This window comes from Carya illinoinensis, chromosome 12 (genome assembly GCF_018687715.1).
Source record: "Carya illinoinensis cultivar Pawnee chromosome 12, C.illinoinensisPawnee_v1, whole genome shotgun sequence".
Taxonomy (NCBI): Eukaryota; Viridiplantae; Streptophyta; class Magnoliopsida; order Fagales; family Juglandaceae; genus Carya; species Carya illinoinensis.
In genome coordinates this window covers 21,283,131-21,304,674 of record NC_056763.1, presented here as the reverse complement: position 1 = coordinate 21,304,674, position 21,544 = coordinate 21,283,131, and the positions used below count along the sequence as shown (strand labels likewise).

The 21,544-nt window shown below is 40.2% G+C and overlaps 1 protein-coding gene across 3 annotated transcripts in view; it reads right to left on the bottom strand.

Moving 5' to 3' along the window:
• Window positions 1-21,544, bottom strand: part of LOC122289505 (putative callose synthase 8) — a 51,675-nt gene that overhangs the window by 20,695 nt on the left and 9,436 nt on the right. For all 3 annotated transcript variants that reach the window (XM_043096552.1, XM_043096551.1, XM_043096553.1), the window contains exons 15-19: window positions 9,003-9,331; window positions 7,210-7,262; window positions 7,073-7,133; window positions 3,899-3,980; window positions 3,759-3,808 (exon numbers count right to left, since the gene is read on the bottom strand). In XM_043096552.1, coding sequence (XP_042952486.1) covers window positions 3,759-3,808; window positions 3,899-3,980; window positions 7,073-7,133; window positions 7,210-7,262; window positions 9,003-9,331 — 575 coding nt within the window. The remainder of the gene's footprint in view (window positions 1-3,758; window positions 3,809-3,898; window positions 3,981-7,072; window positions 7,134-7,209; window positions 7,263-9,002; window positions 9,332-21,544) is intronic.

The window sequence follows — 21,544 nt, the reverse complement described above, 5'->3', positions numbered from 1 at the left end:
ACGAGCTTTATATCTCTTAAGGGACTCATCTGATCTAAGCTTCACAGAATACACCCACGTACTACCAATAGGTGTCATAGAAGAAGGACAAGACACAATGTCCCAAGTGTCATTGGCCGCTAGTACATCCATTTCTACTTGCATGGCATTCCTCCAACACTCATGTTCCATAGCCTTCTTATAAGATGAGGGAATAGCAATAGAAGAAAGTGTAGCAATCATAGAAGAATGAGAGGAAAAACCATACCAATCTGAGGGCTTGGAGACTCTAGAAGTATGCCGATGAGATGGTGGATCGTAAGATGTGTCAAGGGATTGATCAGGAGCCATGGGTAGATGCTCAAAAGGGGCATAAAGAGTGGTTAGATCTGCTGGATGAGATGATTTATGCCTGGTGTAAACACAACCAGGTTTAAATCAAGCAGAAGCTGGTGTAGAAGTTGTATCCTCGTCTAAAAAGTTTGGCAAAACACAGAAACTAGGAGGAATATGGTCTAAATGAGTACGAAAAAATTGTTTTTTGTCAAAGAACACCACATTGCAAGAAAATCAAATGCATTTAGCTTGAGGATCATAACAAACAAAACCCTTCTGAAAAGAATTATACCCTAAAAAAGCACATTTGATTGATTGAGCGGAAAGTTTGTGTCTTTCGTAAGATCGAAGATGCACAAAACAAACACAACCAAATGAGTGCAATTGAGAATAATCTAGGGAGTGCCCAAATAGCAAAGAATAAGAAGAAACATTGTCTAATACTGGAGTAAGTAATCTATTAATTAAGTACACAGCAGTAGACAAAGTTTCACACAAAAAACGAGAGGGCACACCCGAATCAATTAGGAGAGCCCGGACCATATCTAGAAGATGACGATTCTTTCTTTCAGCTACTCCATTTTGTTGTGGAGTATATGGACAAGAACGTTGGGAAATAACCCATTGATCTTGAAGGAACATTTGAAACTTAGTAGATATATATTCTCCTCCTGAATCGGAGCGAAGAACCTTAGGAGAGGCAGAAAATTGATTAGTGAGATAAGCCAAGAAATGCTTAAATACTGGAAATACTTCATTCTTAGTGCGAAGAAAGTAAATCCACGTAAAAAGAGTATAAGCATCAATAAACGTCACAAAATATTTATAATGATCTTGAGATTCGATAGGGGCAATACCCCGTACATCACTATGAATAACATCAAAGACATGAGTGGCATGAGATCCTTTTGAAGGAAAAGGCAAAACTTTACTTTTAGCTATCTTACATGTATCACAATCAAAATTTAATTGATCGAGAGAATAGAGCTCTTTATTGCCAATTAAACCGGAAGATAACAACTTATGAAGTATGTGAGAATTGGTTATCCCAACCGCCTATGCCAATCCTTCACACTCAAAGTACCAACATTACAAGAAAACGGAGATAAAGACTTTGACTCAACAGATTTTGAATCTAAACATAAAGGAAACAGCTGACCCTCTTTAGGACCCCTCGCGATCATCTTCCCGGTCACCTAATCTTGGACAAGACAACCAGAAGAAGTGATTGACTCTACAATTGCTGTCAACTAATTGGCCAATAGAAATCAGATTGGTATTTAATGAAGGAGACATCAAAACATTTTTCAAGGATGTGAAATATCACCTATGGCAGTGATAGGTAGGGCACTACCATCTGCCGTGTGAATTTTAAGTGGACCAGCATACTGTGAGACATTAACAAGAGAGTGAGAGGCACTTGTCATATGGTTGGTGGCACCGGAATCAAAATACCAAGGTTTATAGGCAGATTTGGTTTTACCTAAAATATCAAAAACTGCAAGAGATGAGATGATCATTTGTTGTACCATTTCTGGTGTGTAATAGAGGTGGGACTTTGAGAAGTGGAAGTTGGAACATGAGAGGAAGTGGCCAAGGTAGAACTAGCAGCACTAGTAGCCTCAGCAGCAGCTGAATAAGCAGTTTCTTGGCGACGTGGAGGACATATCGGGCAATCCTTGATGATATGTCCTTGCTTCTTGCAATAGTTGCAAGTTTTCTTAGAGCAATTTGCAGCGATATGCCCATAAGCTTTGCAACTATAGTATTTAGTAGTGCTCAAATCCCTTCCTTTGGTTTTTCCTTGAGCTGCATATGCCACAGGAGCTGGAGTAGCTTGTTCCGTGGCTGTTTGAGTCATCAATCTTTGCTCATCTCAAAATATCTCTCCCAAACACATATCGAGTGGAGGCACAGGATCTCAGTTCATCAGATTAGCACGAATAAATTCAAATTCAGGCCTTAGTTTCATAAGAAACTGTGCCCGCATACTTGCTTCATGAATAGATTGGATATCGGCCAAACTTGTTGCTGGAATTGATGTGTATACAATATCTGTATACTCAGCCCACAAGTTACAAAAACCAGAATAAAACTCCTACATAAAGAGAGCTCCTTGAGAGAAATTCGACATCTCTAGTTCAAGTTGAAATCTCCTAGCTGCATTATTCTGAGTATACAGCTGCTTGAGATGATTCCACATATCACGAGCATTATTGAAGAGCGTAATTTCAAGATAATATGGGGATCAATAGATCCAAGAATCCAAGACATGACTCGGGCATCCTTGCTTTCCCAAGAAGTTTGCTGATCTTTGTCCTCTGGTGCCACACTACTCCCATTAATGTGACCCCAAAGTTCCTTCCCTTTCACCAAAAGTTGAAACTGAAAAGACCACATAGCATAATTCTTTCCATTGAATCAAACTAGAAGAGAAACTCTAATTTCAAATGACATGATAGACAAGAAACCCTAGCCGCAACCCTTGAGACTAGAGAAAAAAAATAGCTGCAACTCTAAAAACAGAAAAACCCTAGCCAAAAAAAAAAAAAAAAAAAAATCTTAGAATCAGAAAAACCTAGGATTCTGAACCTTGCTATGATACCATAACAATTTTCTTTTGCTGAATGATCTCCTCCTCTTTCTTCTCATTCATAAATAGCAAAAAATAGATTACATAGATAGGAAATTCGAAATTTGACTTCCTATCTTAAAGGGATTCAAATCTTGGATAAGATATGTTTCCCATACTTATCTACCCAATCTAAATATTCAAATTACAAGTCCTATAAATCCTATACAGCCGTACAAATCTGTCTATACCCGAAATACATAGATAAACATAGGAATTAGTTTAAATAAATATAATCCACTAATAACACTTTGTGGGTGGGGTTTGGGGGAGATCCCCCATCTGAATGAGTGGTGGGGATCTCCCTCGACTTTTCTCATGTGGGATTAGGGAGTCCCCCCTCTACCCATCATGTGGGGAGGGAGGGGATGATTCCTCCCACTCCATTCTCACCACAGGCATGGATGGCTGGTGCGGTTGGGGATCTCCACCACCACGCAAGTTGGAGTCCTATAGTAATTTCTCAGGTGCTACAAGTCCCAAAAACAAAAACATTTCTCGAAAACGACTACCAATCATAGCCTATGATTTCTTTAGAATCAAAAAGGAATGAAAATACTCGATGGCAGAAAATGTGTAATTGGAAGAAGCCACATCCGTTATTCTTATTTTAGGAAGAGTTTTGTTTCTGTGATTCTTCATTATTTTTGTTGTTGTTGTTGCAACTATTTTTGTTGTCATTGTTATCGTCCAGTTGGTTGATTTATTACTTTAAGCCTTGGTTATTTTTTACTATGAGCTTGTGTCCTGCTCAAACTTCTAAAGGTTGACCATCATAAGTACTGTTGCAGACATTGTAATCAAAACTCACAACTATTATAGGAGCCCATACAGCAACAATTGCACCAGCATTACTTTTGACTGCAACAGGAGAAAATTTTTTTATCAGAGAGCTGACATCAGTAGTATTAAAATTGGAACTCCTCCAAGCACATAGTGTAGAAAACCTACCTTTTGGAAAGAGCTCATGCCATTCATAACTTTTCATGCCAATTTTCATGATTTGTTTTGTCGGAGCCATGAGTGGTTTTATCTGCATTTTCACATCGGTAATAACTTCAGAAAGTCGACTTGCACGAGTATGCTTCTAAATGTGGTTGAAGTGAAAAATATAATATATTACTAGTTTGCACACTAAATCCAACTAATGTGCAGTAACATTAACCAAGTAAAGCAGTGGAGGAGATCCCAAAAATTCATTTGGACCATATATCAAAAGCTTGCAGATATAATTTTGCCTCATTTTCTGTGGTTTCCCATAAGGTTAAAAAATAAAAAGCAGTGGAGCCTGAGATACAAACATTGTAGTTTAAGTATGAATACTCACAACAACTGCATCAACTAAACCCAAAGTTGCTTGGTCAACCCTAACTTACTTGTGTCATTGTTTTAAGAGAATACTGACAACAAAATGGAATGAAAAAGAAGCAAAAGCTTGGCTAGCTACAAAGATATAAACAAGAAGTAACCCCAATAAGCTGGGTCAATTCCTGCAATAAAGAGAACTCTTGGGATATGCATCCAACACTCATAATAAACATAGATAAACTTTAAAGCTTAGCTAAATTAAATTACCCCAAGATTGCTCCCCTATCCCCACCAGAAGTCTCTCCTAGTTATAACCCAGTAGCAATGACCAGCTTGTTCATCACAGCATTGTCACAATGGACTAGTTCTGTAGTGATGATCTAGACTACACAATCTAAATATTATTCACTTACAAAATGAAATTACAAGTTTTGGAGTCTACAAAAAGTGTTCTATATTCAATTGATTTTTCATAAAGAAGTCAAGACCATGATAAATTGTGCAATAGGGTGTGAGAAAGGATAATATTTAAAACTCGGATATGAAAAAGAAACTAGTCCCATGCTGATGCTCTTACTTGTTCAGCCAATAGCTAAAGTGCTAATTGAGGTTTGTAGAAGACAAAATTAAGTATACCATAATGATTTTTCTCACATAGTTCACCAAATAGAAACAAAAATTTGCTTCTTTGTCGTTATCTACCATAGATTATATCCAAATTTGGAATAAAAATATCATTTTCATAACATGTTTCTAAATAATTGCAACTTTGTTCATGTTTTCTGACCCCATGTAACATGACCATGTTTTAGATACTGATGCTTATGGCCTGTTCCTAATAATGAGATTTGTTTATCTCTAAATGCTTTGTCTTCATGAAACAAGGTTTAGTAACAATCTAACCAACCTGCCATCGCAAAACATCCCCCCCCCCCCCCCCCCCCCCCCCCCCCCCCCCCTCCCCATGAATATCAAATAAGAATGCCCTCTGCCATAAGAACAGCCTACTCTAGTGCATCTCAAATATTGTGTGATCCAATTTCTAAAAAATGACGTCATTGAACTGATGTAGGCAATCCTTTTTACAATTCATTTGACGGTTGTCTTATGTACTAATAGGTGATAGGTTGTGGTTTTAGAGAAAACTGGAAGCGGAAAATTTCCTGGAAGCAACAGATAAGGGATTTTTTGGTAGCTTTGCAGGGTTTAGTTGTCCTCAGAAGGTGGAAAAAAAACTTAGGTTACTTGTTTCAAAAGGTATGAGAGAAATGATACTGTATGGGGTTGAAAGGGAAGAGAGAAGAAACCAATTATTTCTCTAGATTTGTGAAGACCAAGAAATAGAGACAAAGGAAGGAAGCACTTGGTTACACAAGTCTTCCACAAAGCAAAGGACTCAATTTTTGTTATTCAATTCTGAAGTACGATGGCACACTCATACACTACTAAGAATATTATCAGAACTGCTTGGTCTGGTAGACATTCTCACTCATATAGTAAATAAGATTCGTTTATTGATAAAAATAAAACCCAAAGCCTACGACTATGGCCCACAACTAGCAACTGTACTTATGAAAATAGCCTCGACATCATATTATAAAGCAATATAAAGTGATATAAAATAATTTTTTTTATAAGTAAAGGAATTTTATTTATATCAATAGAGAAATAGGTGTAGCCCAAGTACATGGGACTTATACAAAAGAAGACACCTTATTAGGAAGAAGAAATGAATATGTAGAAATCATGAAAATTGAGTCCATTATACTCTAAAGCTATTGCCCAAAGAACCAATGTGTTGAGAAAGAAACTTTTGAGTTTCTCCAATGAATGCTCCTTGTCTTCGATACCATGGATACCAAAAAGGATAGCATGGTATTTAACTAGTTAATTACCATGAATACTTGTTTGTCGACCAAAAAAGCTTCTTGCTTTCTCTTCCATAATCTTAGGCTTCCAAAAAGGAAGTTTCTTCTCCAACCATACAATGACTGCAGCACCAGAAACTTGTGTACTTTTGTACACTGACATATCAACTTGACTTCTACAAATGAACAAGACCTAGAAATATATTCATCTTGATTTGGAAGCTTAAAATTGTGACTGTGTGGTACGCAGTGCAAGCTTCTCCTGTGCCATATTGTCAGTACTGTTTAGCTCATCCAACTGCTTCTCAAGGGACATCATTAATGTAACGTCTTTCGAATAAAAATGAAAGAGGCGTCTAGTTTTTTAGATAAAACATAGGGTAGTTTTGAAAATATTTGAAATTGTTCATATATGATTGATTTACACTATTGGCCCAGTTTCTGACAGCTGATGCCTTTTTGGAACAGATGGTTTCAGTGTTCCAAATACCTTAGTTTTAAAGACTTATTCTGGTAATCTCTTCTAATCTGCACCGACATGATCCGCGTGGAGTTCCAGGTGTACAAGGCAAGGAACTACTATTAGGGGTAGCTATTAATGTGTGCTGTGCTTAATACTCATTCTAGGAAAAGTTCCTAGTAGAATTAAGTTATGGTATTGATGATCTCTGACATAAACATGACAATTTTTCCCATGAACTTGTACTGGAGTCAATGAATGCAACATAGATGGAACTGATTACTTCATGAGTGAAGGGTTTGCATATCATCTAAGTAAACAAAGATGTGAATACAGCCAAACAAATATGAGCCACTGTATAAGATGGATAAAGCTCCAATGATCTCACAAGAAACATTAGAAACCACAGAAATGTATTTTCATCCTGAATAGAGACAAATGTTACATTGATTCTTTTTTTTTATAAGTAAATGTTACGTTGATACTTACCTCAAAATAGTAGCTGAACAAAAATTTGCTTAACAGTACTAGTATCCAAAACAAGGTGTACCTACGTGGTAGGAAAAAGATATTAGGAAGAATTAATACACTGCAACAAAATTGTAGTATAGTGATGCAGGAGATACTTCAACACAGAAACTTGGCTTTCTTGCATTCCACGTCCAACATAGATTCTAGGCTGCATGATGAAACAAGATTTATAAAAAAATATTCAAAAACACAAAATGAGCTTCAATATAATGAAATATAAAATAACTTATAAACATCATACAGCCATGATGGGTCATACAATCATGATGGAGAAAAAAAAACCGTCTAGTACCATAAATAATTTAACTATATTACATATAGGAACAACACTCCCTATGGTTGCCAATTCCCCTTATCCTGAAATTTCTCTAGAGAAAGGCAAGTCAGAATAAGAGGTACGTGTGCCAACAACCAGATATATGTTGTGCTATCCTCCTGCCATATTGCATGTTAAAGAAAGTACGATGAAGAATCCAGAACAACAATTAAAATAGCAATCCTATTATATTAAAGGCACAAAAGTTCTAGCATTAAAGATCCTATTCTCATAGTGTGAAAAATAATTGCCACTGATCATGATCCAATCACTGTTGTCTTACGACCACCCATTGCAATGGTTTTTGGACACAGGGCATCAACTTTTAGTGGTCTCCTGACAACTGAATCCTTTGGAATGCAGGCAGCAAACTTTGAAATTAGTAGTTTCACAAATTTATGCTAAGAAGGTAATAATTACAAGCTATAACAAATAAGTGTATGGAATACATATTGATGCATACAATACTAACTGTAGTAAAAGACATGGCAATGAATCCTTAAACTATACTATTTTATATCAAAACGAAGCAATCTCATCTTTTGATTTTTGTTAGTCTATATTAATTAACAGAACATGGCTTCCCACAATTAATATACAATGTAAAAGATATAGATCCATCAACTTGTCAAACTGTCTTCTAGCACACCAGAATTATCACTCTATGGATGTTAACATATATTTCATACTACTCACTCATATGTCTACTCCATGAGCCATTCAACATGTTGCATTTTTTTTACCACAATTATCATTTCAATAGCCTTGGTGATTTATGACACTGTCAATATTAATTACATGTCTGGCTCCAAAATCAAGAAATCCATAAGCATTGAAAATAAAAATTGATGTTGGAACAACTTATAATGGTGTTTAATTTTTCAAGTACTTCTCATGTTCACCAAAAAGGCGTTTAATTTGCCATAAATATAACGAAACCTTTTCCTAATAAAAGGTGGAACTTTTATTTCAATACTAAGAATAGAATCAATTATCGAATTTCTTTGGTCTACAATTAATTTCTTCTAGAGGTTCTTGATACTAAGAACTGACAATTTTTTTTCAAGTACTAAAGTCTATCTACTTTAGTAATCTTCTTTTTGCTCCTTTTTTCCTTTATCTTCTACGGTATGAACTTGAGAAATACAAATATGATATCTACTAATAACAAAAATAAAAGCATTAGAATACTGCAGAATAGTTCTTAGTTCAACCATGTGCTAGCACTCTGCTCCCCAACCCACCCCCCCTCCCCCAACAATGGTTTTTTCAATTACACACGAATCTTAATTATGTATTCAACAACTTGAAATTCGCTTTTTTCATTTCTTAAAAAAAAAAAAATGCACCAGTGTCTTTGATATGAATGAGTCTTTTTATTTTCTGAGCAAATTCAGTGTTGCTTGCTCATGTGATAATTATTAGACAAATTTAGGGAAACACTGCTTAATAACTCCAGCACAACTTATATACATTCTATAAAATGCCGGATTCAATAACTGAAGCGAAATTTATAAAAGATTGACCAGAAGGGTCCTTTGAAAGAATTACTAAGCTCTATAATGAACTTACCTGTGTCCACCATGATAAAATTATCCATATCCGCCAATGGGAGACCTCAATATACTTGCTCACAACAGGAACGAAAAATAACACTGTGTCAACTGCATTTGTTATCAAGTAAATTGCAGCAGCAACCATATAAGAAGAAAAGCACCATTCTCCAAGCCAGCTCCCATATTGTGCAGAATAACAAGTATATTTTCTTCTCGATTTAGCATAGCATACAGGAAGAACAATAGTCCATATCACTGCAACAGCCATCCTCATCAAAAGTTTCATCTTTTGGGAGAATTCCATTGTGCCTCTAGCTTTCCACGTAAATGCTATGTCAAGAATTGCTGCAAGCACAAAATAACTTTTGTTTGATATACAAATATATATATTTTTTTGATAAGTAAGAAGAAATATATTAGAAAAAGAAAGGGCAAGGCCCAAGTACACTGTTGTGAAAAACGATGACAATGAATTGAAAAATAACACCGAATGAGAAAACGATCACACACGCAATCACACACGACACAAGATGTACGTGGTTCGGCAAATTGCCTACGTCCACGGGAGCTGCAGAGGATTTTTATTATTGAGGAATCACACTACAAGATGGGTCACAACACTGTTCATCCACAGTGTTTTCGTAGCTGCTCTGTTACAGACTTAAGAGGCAAAAATCAGATTTATAGTTCAAACGGCGGAATCCCTAAATCGTATGTTCGCTCGAGCGGCGTGTCGAGCGCGCGTCGAGCGAACTTCCCTTCCGCATCCCGCTCGAGCCCACTGTCGAGCTGACGTCGAGCGTTCGACTCTGCCTGATTTCGCTCGAGCGGCCAATGCCTCCGCTCGAGCGAACTCCTCCTGCTCGAGCTCACTGTCGAGCCAACATCGAGCGTTCGACTCTGCCTGACTTCGCTCGAGCGGCCAATGCCTCCGCTCGAGCGGTGTGGACCAGACTCCACATTCCTCAACAATTCTCCCACTTGGAGACTGGTACACTCGCTGTATCTCCGTCTTCCTCAAACATGATATCCTCCACCTCTGCAACTCACTGCTCCTGTCTTCATTCTAGAAGACCAACTGAAGTTGCGCACAACTTCAGTTTCTCAAGCGTAACACCCTTTGTCAACATATCAGCAGGGTTCTTGCTTCCACATATCTTTTCAAGTAACAACTGTCCGTCATCTAACAATGACCGTATGAAGTGGTACCTGATCTGAATGTGCTTGGTCCTGGAATGGAATGCTGGATTCTTGGCAAGGAATATGGCACTCTGACTGTCACTGTAGAGAGTGCCTTTCTGATTCTTCTTACCCAATTCTTCCAAGAAGCCTTGTAGCCATACCATCTCCTTTGCAGCCTCTGACACTGCAATATACTCAGCTTCTGTTGTAGACAAAGAAACTGTTTTCTGTAAATTAGAACCCCATGACACTGCAGTACCACCAAGTGTATAAACAAAGCCCGTGGTACTCTTTCTGCTGTCAATATCTCCAGCTAAATCAGCATCAACATAGCCCTGCACCTCCAAGCTCTCTCCAGAGAAACATAAACAGGTTTCTGAGGAACCCTTTAGGTACCTCAAAATCCACTTCACTGCTTCCCAATGTTGCTTTCCTGGGTTACTCATGTATCTACTCACAACTCCCACTGCATGGGCAATATCCGGTCTTGTACAAACCATAGCATACATAAGTGAACCAATGGCTGAGGCATAAGGAACCTTACTCATGTAATCTCGTTCCTCCTCTGACTCTGGTGACTGATTCTTGCTGAGTCTGAAGTGACTTCCCAAGGGTGTGCCAACTGGTTTGGCCTTGTCCATGTTGAACCTGCTGAGTACCTTTTTCACATACTCAGCCTGTGAGAGTCTCAACGTACCTCTGACTCTGTCTCTGACAATTCTCATGCCAAGGATTTGCTTTGCAGCTCCCAAATCCTTCATTGCAAAGTGCTCTGACATCTGCTTCTTCAGATTATTGATCTCATCAATACTAGCCCCTGCAATAAGCATGTCATCCACATACAACAACAAAATAATATAAGAATTGCCAAAATGCCTGACATAGCAACAGTGATCTGCCTGACATCTAATATACCCTGCACTGTGCATAAAGTTGTCAAATTTCTTGTACCACTGTCTAGGAGCTTGTTTCAGGCCATACAAGCTCTTCTTCAGTCTGCAAACTGAACCTTCCTTTCCCTGTACCACAAACCCCTCAGGCTGGTGCATGTAGATGTCTTCTTCAAGGTCTCCATGAAGAAAAGCTGTCTTCACATCTAACTGCTCAAGAAATAGATCTTCAGTGGCAACCATAGCCAGTACCATCCTGATAGTTGTGATCTTTACCACAGGAGAAAAGATCTCAGAGTAGTCAATACCCTGCTTCTGCTGAAAGCCTTTTACAACAAGTCTAGCCTTGTACCTCTTACTGCCATCATGCTCAGTTTTCACCCGGTACACCCACTTGTTGTGTAATGCCTTCTTCCCTGATGGAAGTTCTGTCAACTCCCATGTCTGATTCCCTAGCAAGGAATCCATCTCGTCTTTCATGGCCAGCTCCCACTTGCTAGAATTCTCATCTTGCAAGGTTTCTTCATAACTCTGCGGTTCTCCACCATCTGTCAACAGAATGTAATTCAAAGTAGGTGAGAAACGCTGTGGGGGACGTATAGTCCTAACTGACCTGCGAACTGCAACTGTAGGAGTAGACGGTTCTGAAACTGCCTGCGGAATAATAGGAATGGGTGTACTGGACCCACTCTCCCCGTCACTCTCATTTCTACACTGCACTGTGACCTCTGGTAGGTCATCCAATCCTACAAACTCAGACTCCTGAGGAGCTACTGCAGGAACTGTACTCGACTTATCCTTGTACATCATTTTCTCATTGAAAATTACATTCCTGCTTCTTATGATTTTCCGACCCTGATCATCCCAAAAACGATAGCCAAATGCCTCGTCTCCATAGCCAATGAAATAGCATTTCTTTGACTTAGCCTCAAGTTTACTGCGAGCATCAGAATCAACAAGCACATAAGAAAGACAACCAAAGGTTTTAAGGTGAGAAAACTTAACCTCTTTCCCGCTCCAAACCTCCTCAGGCAATCCACAATCCAGTGGAACTGATGGCCCTCTGTTTATCAAATAAACGGCAGTGCTGACTGCATCTGCCCAGAAAGTGGGTGGTAGTCCAGCGTGCAACCTCATGCTTCTAGCACGCTCATTAATGGTCCTGTTCATACGCTCAGCAACTCCATTTTGCTGTGGTGTCCCAGGAATGGTCTTCTCCATTCTGATACCCTGAGCTGCACAGTACTCCTTGAACCCGCCATCAACATACTCACCACCATTGTCAGACCTCAAACACTTCAGTTTCAAGCCTGTCTCTGTCTCAACCATGGCTTTCCAAGTTTTGAAAACATCAAATACTTCAGATTTATGTTTCAAAAAATAAATCCATACCTTTCTACTATGGTCATCAATGAACGTAACATAGTAGCGAGAACCTCCAAGAGATGCAACTGGAGAAGGACCCCACACATCTGTGTGCACAAGATCAAGTCTTCCTGTCTTTGGCGTTCTGCCACTTTTCAAGAAGCTGACCTTCTTTTGCTTCCCCATAACACAACTCTCACACATACCGAGATCAACTGTCTTCAGTTCTGGTAGCTTGCCTCTAGACAGAAGTTCCGTCATGCCCTTCTGACTCATATGGCCAAGCCTACAATGCCACAAATCTGCTGTGCTCTCTGCAACGGTAGTAGCAATAGTGTCAATTAAACCAGTAGTCATATAAAGTGTACCAGTTTTCTTACCCCGAGCTAGTACCAATGCCCCTTTTGTGACCTTCCAGGTGCTATCTGAGAACACCACTGAATGACCACACTCATCAAGCTGCCCAACAGAAATGAGGTTCTTCTTCAACTCAGGAATGTGCCTGACCTTTTGCAAGGTCCATTTGCTCTTGCCAGGGAGTGCAATGTCAATGTCTCCCATCCCCACTACGTTCAAAGCCTCACCATCAGCCAAATATACCTTCCCAAAATCACCTGCAACATAATTCCTCATTAGTTCCCGGTGGGAAGATGTATGGAAGGAAGCCCCTGAATCCAGTATCCAGTCATCAACTGGACTATGAACTGCAAGCAATAGTGCATCCTGTACTTCTTCAGTTACCACATTAGCACTATCATTCTCCGTCTTCTTGGGGTTTTTGCAGTTTTTCTTTATGTGGCCAGCTTTGCCACAATTCCAGCAAGTTGCCTGCTGACCAGGCCTCGACTTGCTCTTGCCCCTATACTTTGATTTTGATCTTCCTCTGTTTGAATTCCTGTCATGTGATCTCCCTCGAGATTCAACATTCAGGGCTAAACTCAAACCCGAGGTCTCGCCTGAATCTTTCCTGCGCACCTCCTCAGCCAAAATCAAATCACGAATATCATCATACTTCAGTTTATTTTTACCAGCAGAATTACTAACAGCCATTCTCATGGCTTCCCAACTATTTGGCAATGAAGCCAATAGTATCAGTGCACGTATCTCATCATCAAATTCAATTTCAACAGACGACAATTGATTTGTGATAGTATTAAAATCATTCAGATGTTGTGCAACAGACGTACTATCTGCCATTTTCAAATTGAATAACTTTTTCATCAGATGTACCTTGTTATTCGCTGACGGCTTTTCATACATACCTGACAAAGCCGCCATGAGATCCGCCGTCGTCTTCTCCTTGATGACGTTGTGTGCAACGGATCTCGACAGGGTTAATCGAATAACCCCCAGAACCTGTCGATCCAACAGATTCCAACTAGCATCATCCATCTTTTCCGGTTGCTGCCCCAATAGTGGAAGATGGAGTTTCTTCCCATAGAGGTAGTCCTCTATCTGCATCCTCCAGTATCCAAAATCCGTGCCATCAAACTTCTCGATCCCCGATACCTTCAATTCATCTCCAGCCATCGTTTCTCCTCAGACCCGAACCTTGGCTCTTGATACCAATTGTTGTGAAAAACGATGACAATGAATTGAAAAATAACACCGAATGAGAAAACGATCACACACGCAATCACACACGACACAAGATGTACGTGGTTCGGCAAATTGCCTACGTCCACGGGAGCTGCAGAGGATTTTTATTATTGAGGAATCACACTACAAGATGGGTCACAACACTGTTCATCCACAGTGTTTTCGTAGCTGCTCTGTTACAGACTTAAGAGGCAAAAATCAGATTTATAGTTCAAACGGCAGAATCCCTAAATCGTATGTTCGCTCGAGCGGCGTGTCGAGCGCGCGTCGAGCGAACTTCCCTTCCGCATCCCGCTCGAGCCCACTGTCGAGCTGACGTCGAGCGTTCGACTCTGCCTGATTTCGCTCGAGCGGCCAATGCCTCCGCTCGAGCGAACTCCTCCTGCTCGAGCTCACTGTCGAGCCAACATCGAGCGTTCGACTCTGCCTGACTTCGCTCGAGCGGCCAATGCCTCCGCTCGAGCGGTGTGGACCAGACTCCACATTCCTCAACAGTACACAGGGGGTATACAAAGAGCCTTGCTACAGGCTAAGAGCTGCGAAGAGCAGCGTAAAGTTCAGTAAAAGAAGTGCCATTCAATACAATAAAGGATGCCTATAAGACTAAAGTATGGTAAAAGAAATCCCTAAAGCCTTCCGGAGATTGCTCCTTATCCTCGAAACAGCGACTGTTCCTCTCGGTCCATGTGCACCACATTAGGCAAAGTGGCACCATTTTCCAAATATCTGCAATCTGCCCCTTGCCCCGGATTCCTCTCCAACAAGCCAAAAGATCAACCACCTTTCTAGGCATTACCCATGCCAAGCCTAGTCTTGTAAAGATGTCATCCCACAATGCCGTGACAGCTTCACAATGAAGAAGTAGATGATCCGTTGTCTCACTATTGTGTTTGCACATAAAGCACCAATCCGTTAGGTAGAGGCCACGTCTTTTCAGTTTATCAATAGTCAGTATAGTCTCATGGGATGCTAGCCTTACGAAGAAGGCCACTTTTAAAGGCGCCTTAGTCCTCCAAATGCTCTTCCAAGGGAATGCAGTGGAGGGGTGTGCCGAGAGTACCTTGTAAAAGGAACGTATTGAGAAACGCTTATTTCCTGTGGGTGATCAAAGGAGATGATCTTTCTCCATCAGCATGTAGATTCGACACTTGTAACACGCTGTAAAAATCAGCAATGTCTCCCAATTTCCAATCTTGTGCCGCTCGGGTGAATTTTACTGACCAATGCGTGAAGGTGGAGGAGTTGTTGGAATTATCAGTAACTGTGGCCTCCTTATCAAATGCAATCCTGTATAGGGAAGGAAAAGCGATCTTCAAAGCAATCTCACCACACCAAGTGTCGTGCCAAAAGCTAACTTGATTGCCCCTTCCCACCACCAATCTGCAATTAGCAAAAAAGACTTCCCAACCGTTGTGTATGAATTTCCACACACCTACGCCATAAGCCCCTCTTACTGCGTTGGAACACCAACCTCCACTCAAGCTCTCATATTTGCTGTCGATAATTTCTCTCCAAAGGGCGTCTCGTTCCCTATGATATCTCCATAGCCATTTACCAAGTAGTGCCTTGTTGAGGATTCTCAAGTTGCGGAGCCCCAATTCACCATTTTCCATTGGTGTGCATACTTTTTCCCATTTAATCAAGTGGAATTTTTTCACATCCTCCAAACTACCACATAGGAAATCACGGAAGGTCTTCTCCAGTCTATGCGCCACACCTGCAGGCAAGGGGAAAAGGGAGAGGAAATATGTGGGGAGATTAGATAGAGTTCTCTTAATAAGAGTGACTATGCCACCTTTGGATAGGAAAAGTCATTTCCAACTCGCAAGTTTACGTTCAATTTTCTCGACCACCCCATCCCACATAGACTTGGATTTGTGAGAGGTCCCCAAAGGGAGACCTAGATATTTCTTAGGCAAGGATGACACCTTGCAGCCCAGAAAATCAGCCAATTCACTTAGATTTTCGACCTCACCGACTTGAACCATCTCAGATTTTGCAAGATTGACCTTGAGTCTGGAGACGGCTTCGAAACAAAGCAATAGGGCCCTTAGGGAGCAGATCTGATCAGGGTCTGGCTCGCAAAAGATCAACGTGTAGTCGGCAAAGAGAAGATGGAAAATTGAGAGATTACCATTGGTGGAGCCGCCCACTGAGAAACCCGAGATGTGACCACCCTCCACCATTCTGTGTAACATTCTGTTTAAGACATCCATTACTAAGATGAAAAGAAGAAGTGATAAAGGATCTCCTTGCCGCAGGCCCCGGGAGCTATTGAAGAAGCCTTCGGGAGTGCCATTCACCAAAACGGAAAATCTGATAGTTGTTATACAATGTTTCATCCATTGGCACCACCTTTCCCCAAATCTGTACCTGCCAATTATGTGTATCAAAAAGTCCCAGTTTACATGATCAAAAGCTTTCTCCATATCCAGCTTGCACAAGATACCCGGAATGCCAGTTTTGACCCGACTTTCTAGACATTTGTTGGCAATAAGAACGGAGTCAAGAATTTGCCTCCCTTTCACAAAGGCGTTTTGGGACTTCGATATGATCTTTCCCATAACGGTGCTCATCCGCTGGGCTAACACCTTGGAAATAATTTTGTAAACCCCACTCACCAAGCTAATTGGGCGAAAATCTTGCACCTCTACCGAGCTTGCCCTTTTCGGAATAAGGGTGATAAAGGAGGCGTTGAGACTTTTTTCGAATTTCAAGAAAGAGTGAAATTCGAAAAATACCTTCATAATGTCCTCTTTGACGGTGTCCCAGCTAGCTTGAAAGAAAGCCATAGTGAAACCGTCAGGGCCTGGGGCCTTGTCTTTTTCCATCCCTTTTAGAACTTTAAGCGCTTCCTCCTCTTCAAACTGCCTTTCTAACCACGCTGCACTTGTTGCATCAATAGAGTCAAAAGTCAACCCATCTACCTTAGGCCGCCACGAATGTTGCTCTTTAAGCAGCTGATCGTAAAAGTGCACAATGCGTTCCTTGATGGCTACCTTGTTGGTGATAATCCTCCCATCGGAGTGCAGAACCTCAATGGCGTTGGTTCGTCTATGAGAGTTGGCGACACGGTGGAAGAATTTAGTGCACTTGTCCCCTTCTTTCAACCAAAGGGCTCGTGATTTTTGTCTCCAGGATATCTCCTCCAAAAGCGTGATTTTTTCCAGTTTGGCTATCATCGCCATTTTCCTTTCCTTCTCCTCAGCCGTGAGGGCCAAAATCGCTTCTTTGTCCTCGAAGCGCTGCAGTTCCTTTGAGAAGAAAAAAGTTTTGGACTCCACTGAAAAATGCCTAAAGCTCTCCATTGCAGAAAAAACAAGGTAGAAAGAGAGAGGGGGAGAGAAGAAAGATAAGGGAAAAGATGAGCAAGGGGGGAGGATTATAGGGAGGGAAGGGAGAAATCAACTCCGGCGAGGGGCGCCGGAGTGAGAGTAGGTTGCATGCATGCAGATACCAAGAGAGTGTACGGAGAGCATTCTAGTTACTCGACTTTTTAATCAGATGAGAAGGCAAAATTACTCGAAACAGTTGATATACAAATATAAATGGAGAGGGAGTCGTGTCCTGGCCTGGTAACGCTGAGTGAAAGAGTGCAACCATCATTGAGCAACAAGCTCAGCTTGGTACATCATGCCAAACCACCAAATTTAATCCAAAACATACACAAGAATCATTTCGTACTACAACCCTTACTTATCTATCAAAATAATTGATTAACTAATGCCAAGTACAAACTCTCACTGCTCCTAAGTCAAGGTCAAACACTCAATTGTTAAGTCTATAGAATCATATCATGACTTCTGATACCAAATTTTTCGTACTCCCTACTGAAAAACATTGAGAATGAGGCACGCTTGCATCCCTATACTCTACATTCCTTACAATCTACAAATTTATACAAGAACATGCACAAATTCCTGACCATTTAGGGGTACTACAGAGGGAGGGAGCTATGCTACTGAAACAATATTGAAGGACTATATTGTATGACAAACTGGGAAACAGACAAAAATGAGTGGCTCATTACAAAATTATTCATTTTAAAAAGACCAAAAGTTAACTTGGCGAAACAAAGGAAATTACGTGAAATATGATTTTTGCCAAAGTACTACTAATATGTAGAGCAGATTCGTTGGTACTAGAAGTGTTGTTCAATTATTTATCTAATTTCAATATCAAAAAGTATTAGTTGAGAATTGAGATAACATAAGAAAACATCTAACAAACCCAAAAAATATATCCACATAACTCCACAAGGCTTTTCATAATGGTCCTAAAATACCAATTTATGATAGGTGATGAAGCAAGTAGGTATATTAAGTTAAATTAAACCTCCAAAAATTTGCAACAAGATACTGAAAGAGATTTGGGAGACCCTAACTTTGGAACTGCAAACACCTAAAAAGCCAGGGAGCAAAAAAAGAGTTAAACGCATTGCTTCCTTTGCTAGTAAAATTTATGAAAATATTTGGGGAAAGGCATTGTGAAATTATAGGCATCCTGGTTCTACATTCCAAGTAAGTCATAATCTGACTATTGAATTAGCCATCACTCTAGCATTTTCTGACCTAATTCTTTCATATAAAAACCAATACTTTCCAACCAAAACCTCTGACCTTCTATAAAGTGCAAGCTGCCATTGCAACTAACAATAAAATAAAGGCAAGGTAGTTTGGCATATATTTTCTTGCATCAGATCTGTTTGGTTGAGAAAACCTACAACTGAATTTAAAAAAGGGATCCTTATACTAGCATGGATTCTTGGAGAAGTGGTTGGGAATGTCAATGGACAGCTTTGCTGTCCATATTTATTTCCATATTTGTTTCATAATTATTTACGTGATTTACTCTTCCGTGTAATTAGGTTAATATTTGACAGATTGTATAGGAATAATAGTAGCATATACTTAGCTCTTTCCATGTATAGAATTCCTTGTACAGTTTATATAATAGAGAGAAATCACAAGGCCAACCATTCGGCCATTCATCCTTTTTTGACTTATCTTGACATGGTATCAGAGCCTAAGATTCTTGTCTCTCTCGAATTTTTTTGGTCTCGGCTTCTCTTGTGTTTCAGTATTTCTTTTGTGGTGCCCCGACGTCCCAATCTTTTTTTTTTTCCTCTCTGCTTTCTGGTTTGGTGTTTCTCGGCTAGGTCTGTTTCATTTGGAGTTTTCGGCACCTTCTGTCTCTGGTTTGGTGTTTCTCGGCTGGGTCTGTTCCATTTGGTGTTTTCGGCACCTTCTGTCTCTGGTTTGGTGTTTCTCGACTGGGTCTGTTTCAGTCTTGGGGATTTCGGCCTTGCTGTTTTTTAGTTCTGTGCTTGATTTCGGCACCTTCTGCTGCATCTCTTGGGTTCGGTTCTTGTTTCCATGCACTCTTCTGCTCCTTCCTGGCTTTCAGCGCAAGTTTCTGGTATTTTCGGCACCTCTGTTTGGTTTGAATTTTTTTTGGAAGTCTGTATCTTTGTGGCAATTGCAGAACACTCGTGGCATTTTTTTTCTTGGCTTTTGTGATCTTTTTCGTTACCAGTTTATTACCTCCTTTTATTTCGATTTATTTTCTGCCATTTTGCTGTCTCGGGTTCCATTTTTTTGTTTGCAATGGACTCTGCACCTCTGTGTGTCAAGTTTACTGGCAAAAATTACTCTACTTGGGCTTTTCAGTTTGAACTTTTTCTAAAGGGAAAAGATCTTTGGGGTCATATTGACGGTACCGATGTCGACGAACCATCTACTTCTGACAAACCCAAGACTACTCCTTCATGGGCTGTTCTTGACGCTCGGATTATGTCTTGGCTTCTTGGTTCGGTGGAGCCACATATTGTTAGCAACTTGCGGGCGCATCGCTCCGCTCAATCCATGTGGAATTACTTGAAAAAGATTTATCATCAAGATAATGATGCTCGTCGCTTTCAGTTGGAACATGCGATTGCCATGTTTCAACATGGTAGTCTTTCCATCCAAGACTACTACTCGGCATTTTTGACTCTTTGGCATGAATATACCGATTTGGTTATAGCGGATGTTCCTGTTGCCGCTCTTTCGACTATTCAGAAGCTTCATGAGACTAGCCGGCGTGATCAGTTTCTTATGAAACTACGCCCGGAATATGAATCTGTTCGCTCCTTTCTACTGAGTAGATCTCCTGTTCCCTCTCTTGATGTTTGTTTTGGTGAGTTACTTCGCGAAGAACAACGTCTTAGTGATCAAGTTCTTCTGGAGCACTCTCATGGCAGTTTCGGGACAACCACTGTGGCTTATGCTGCCCAAGGACGAGGATTCTCTATGACTTCTAAAAATCTGCAGTGTTTTTGCTGCAAGGAATATGGGGATATTGCTGCCAATGTCAACGTACAAACAGTCGATCTCTTATTTCATATTATATATATAGGTAGCCTAAATAGAGGGAGGCTACATTCGGCGCCGCATACGGCGCTGCTTTTCCCGCTCAAACTAGATAGTACATAGACATGTAAATATGTTCTATATAAGGGGAATAAATCCTCTGAAAGATGGATCGAATTGGAATCCATTTTGACATGGTATCAGAGCTTCCTTGAAATTTCTTTTCGGTCTATCTCTATTGTTGTGGTCCTACAGAAATTTTTTTTACAGAAATTCTCACCGAGCTACCGCTGAAGCTCTTCAGACTTTCTTTTTCAGCACCTCTTCCGAAATCCAGCTCTTCAGAAAATTTCGAAATCCAGCTCTTCAGAAACTGAAGCTCTTCAGAATTTTTTTTTCAGCACCTCTTCAGAAATCCAGTTCCCGGTTCTGTTCTGTATCTTTCGGCTTATGTTGGGTCTCAGTCTTTGGTCTTTATTTCTCAGTCACGTGTTGGGTCTCGGAGTGCTCACTCACTTTTTCAGTCAAGTGTCTCAATCTTATCCAGCTTGCAGCAAATAATTGTTTATTTGCTGTTCTCGGTCCCACGGTTGCAAAGAAACTCTCACCGCTGTTGCAAGTGTCTCGGTTTATTTGCTGTTCTTGGTCCCACGGTCCCACAGTTGCAAATAATTGTTTATTTCTTTTGCAAAGAAACCTGGTTCTTTAGGTTCAGGTAAATTTTTTTTTGGTCGGCCACAATTGCTTTATTTCATTTAATTATTAGTTTGTCATTTAGCTATTTGCCTGTCATTTAGCTATTTGCCTTCCTTTTGCCTGTCATTTAGCTATTTGCTATTTGCCTTCTTTTTTTGGTCTTTAGATCTTCGGTTTTCAAGTCTCAGGTTTTCCTTCAAGTCCCACTATTTTTTTTTGCCTGTCATTTAGCTCTTCGGTCTTTAGCTATTTTCGGCTGTTTGTTCTTTCTGTCAGTTGTTTTTTTTCCTGGTCGGCCATAATTGCCGTGGGATATAATTTATTAGTCTTGTCTCGGGTTCCATTTAATCTTCTTTTCGGATTTAATTTTTTTTTGATATTTTCGGCTTTTAACATGGACTCCGTACCTGTATGTACTAAGTTTTCGGGAAATAATTATTCTACGTGGGCATTTCAGTTTGAACTTTTTCTTAAAG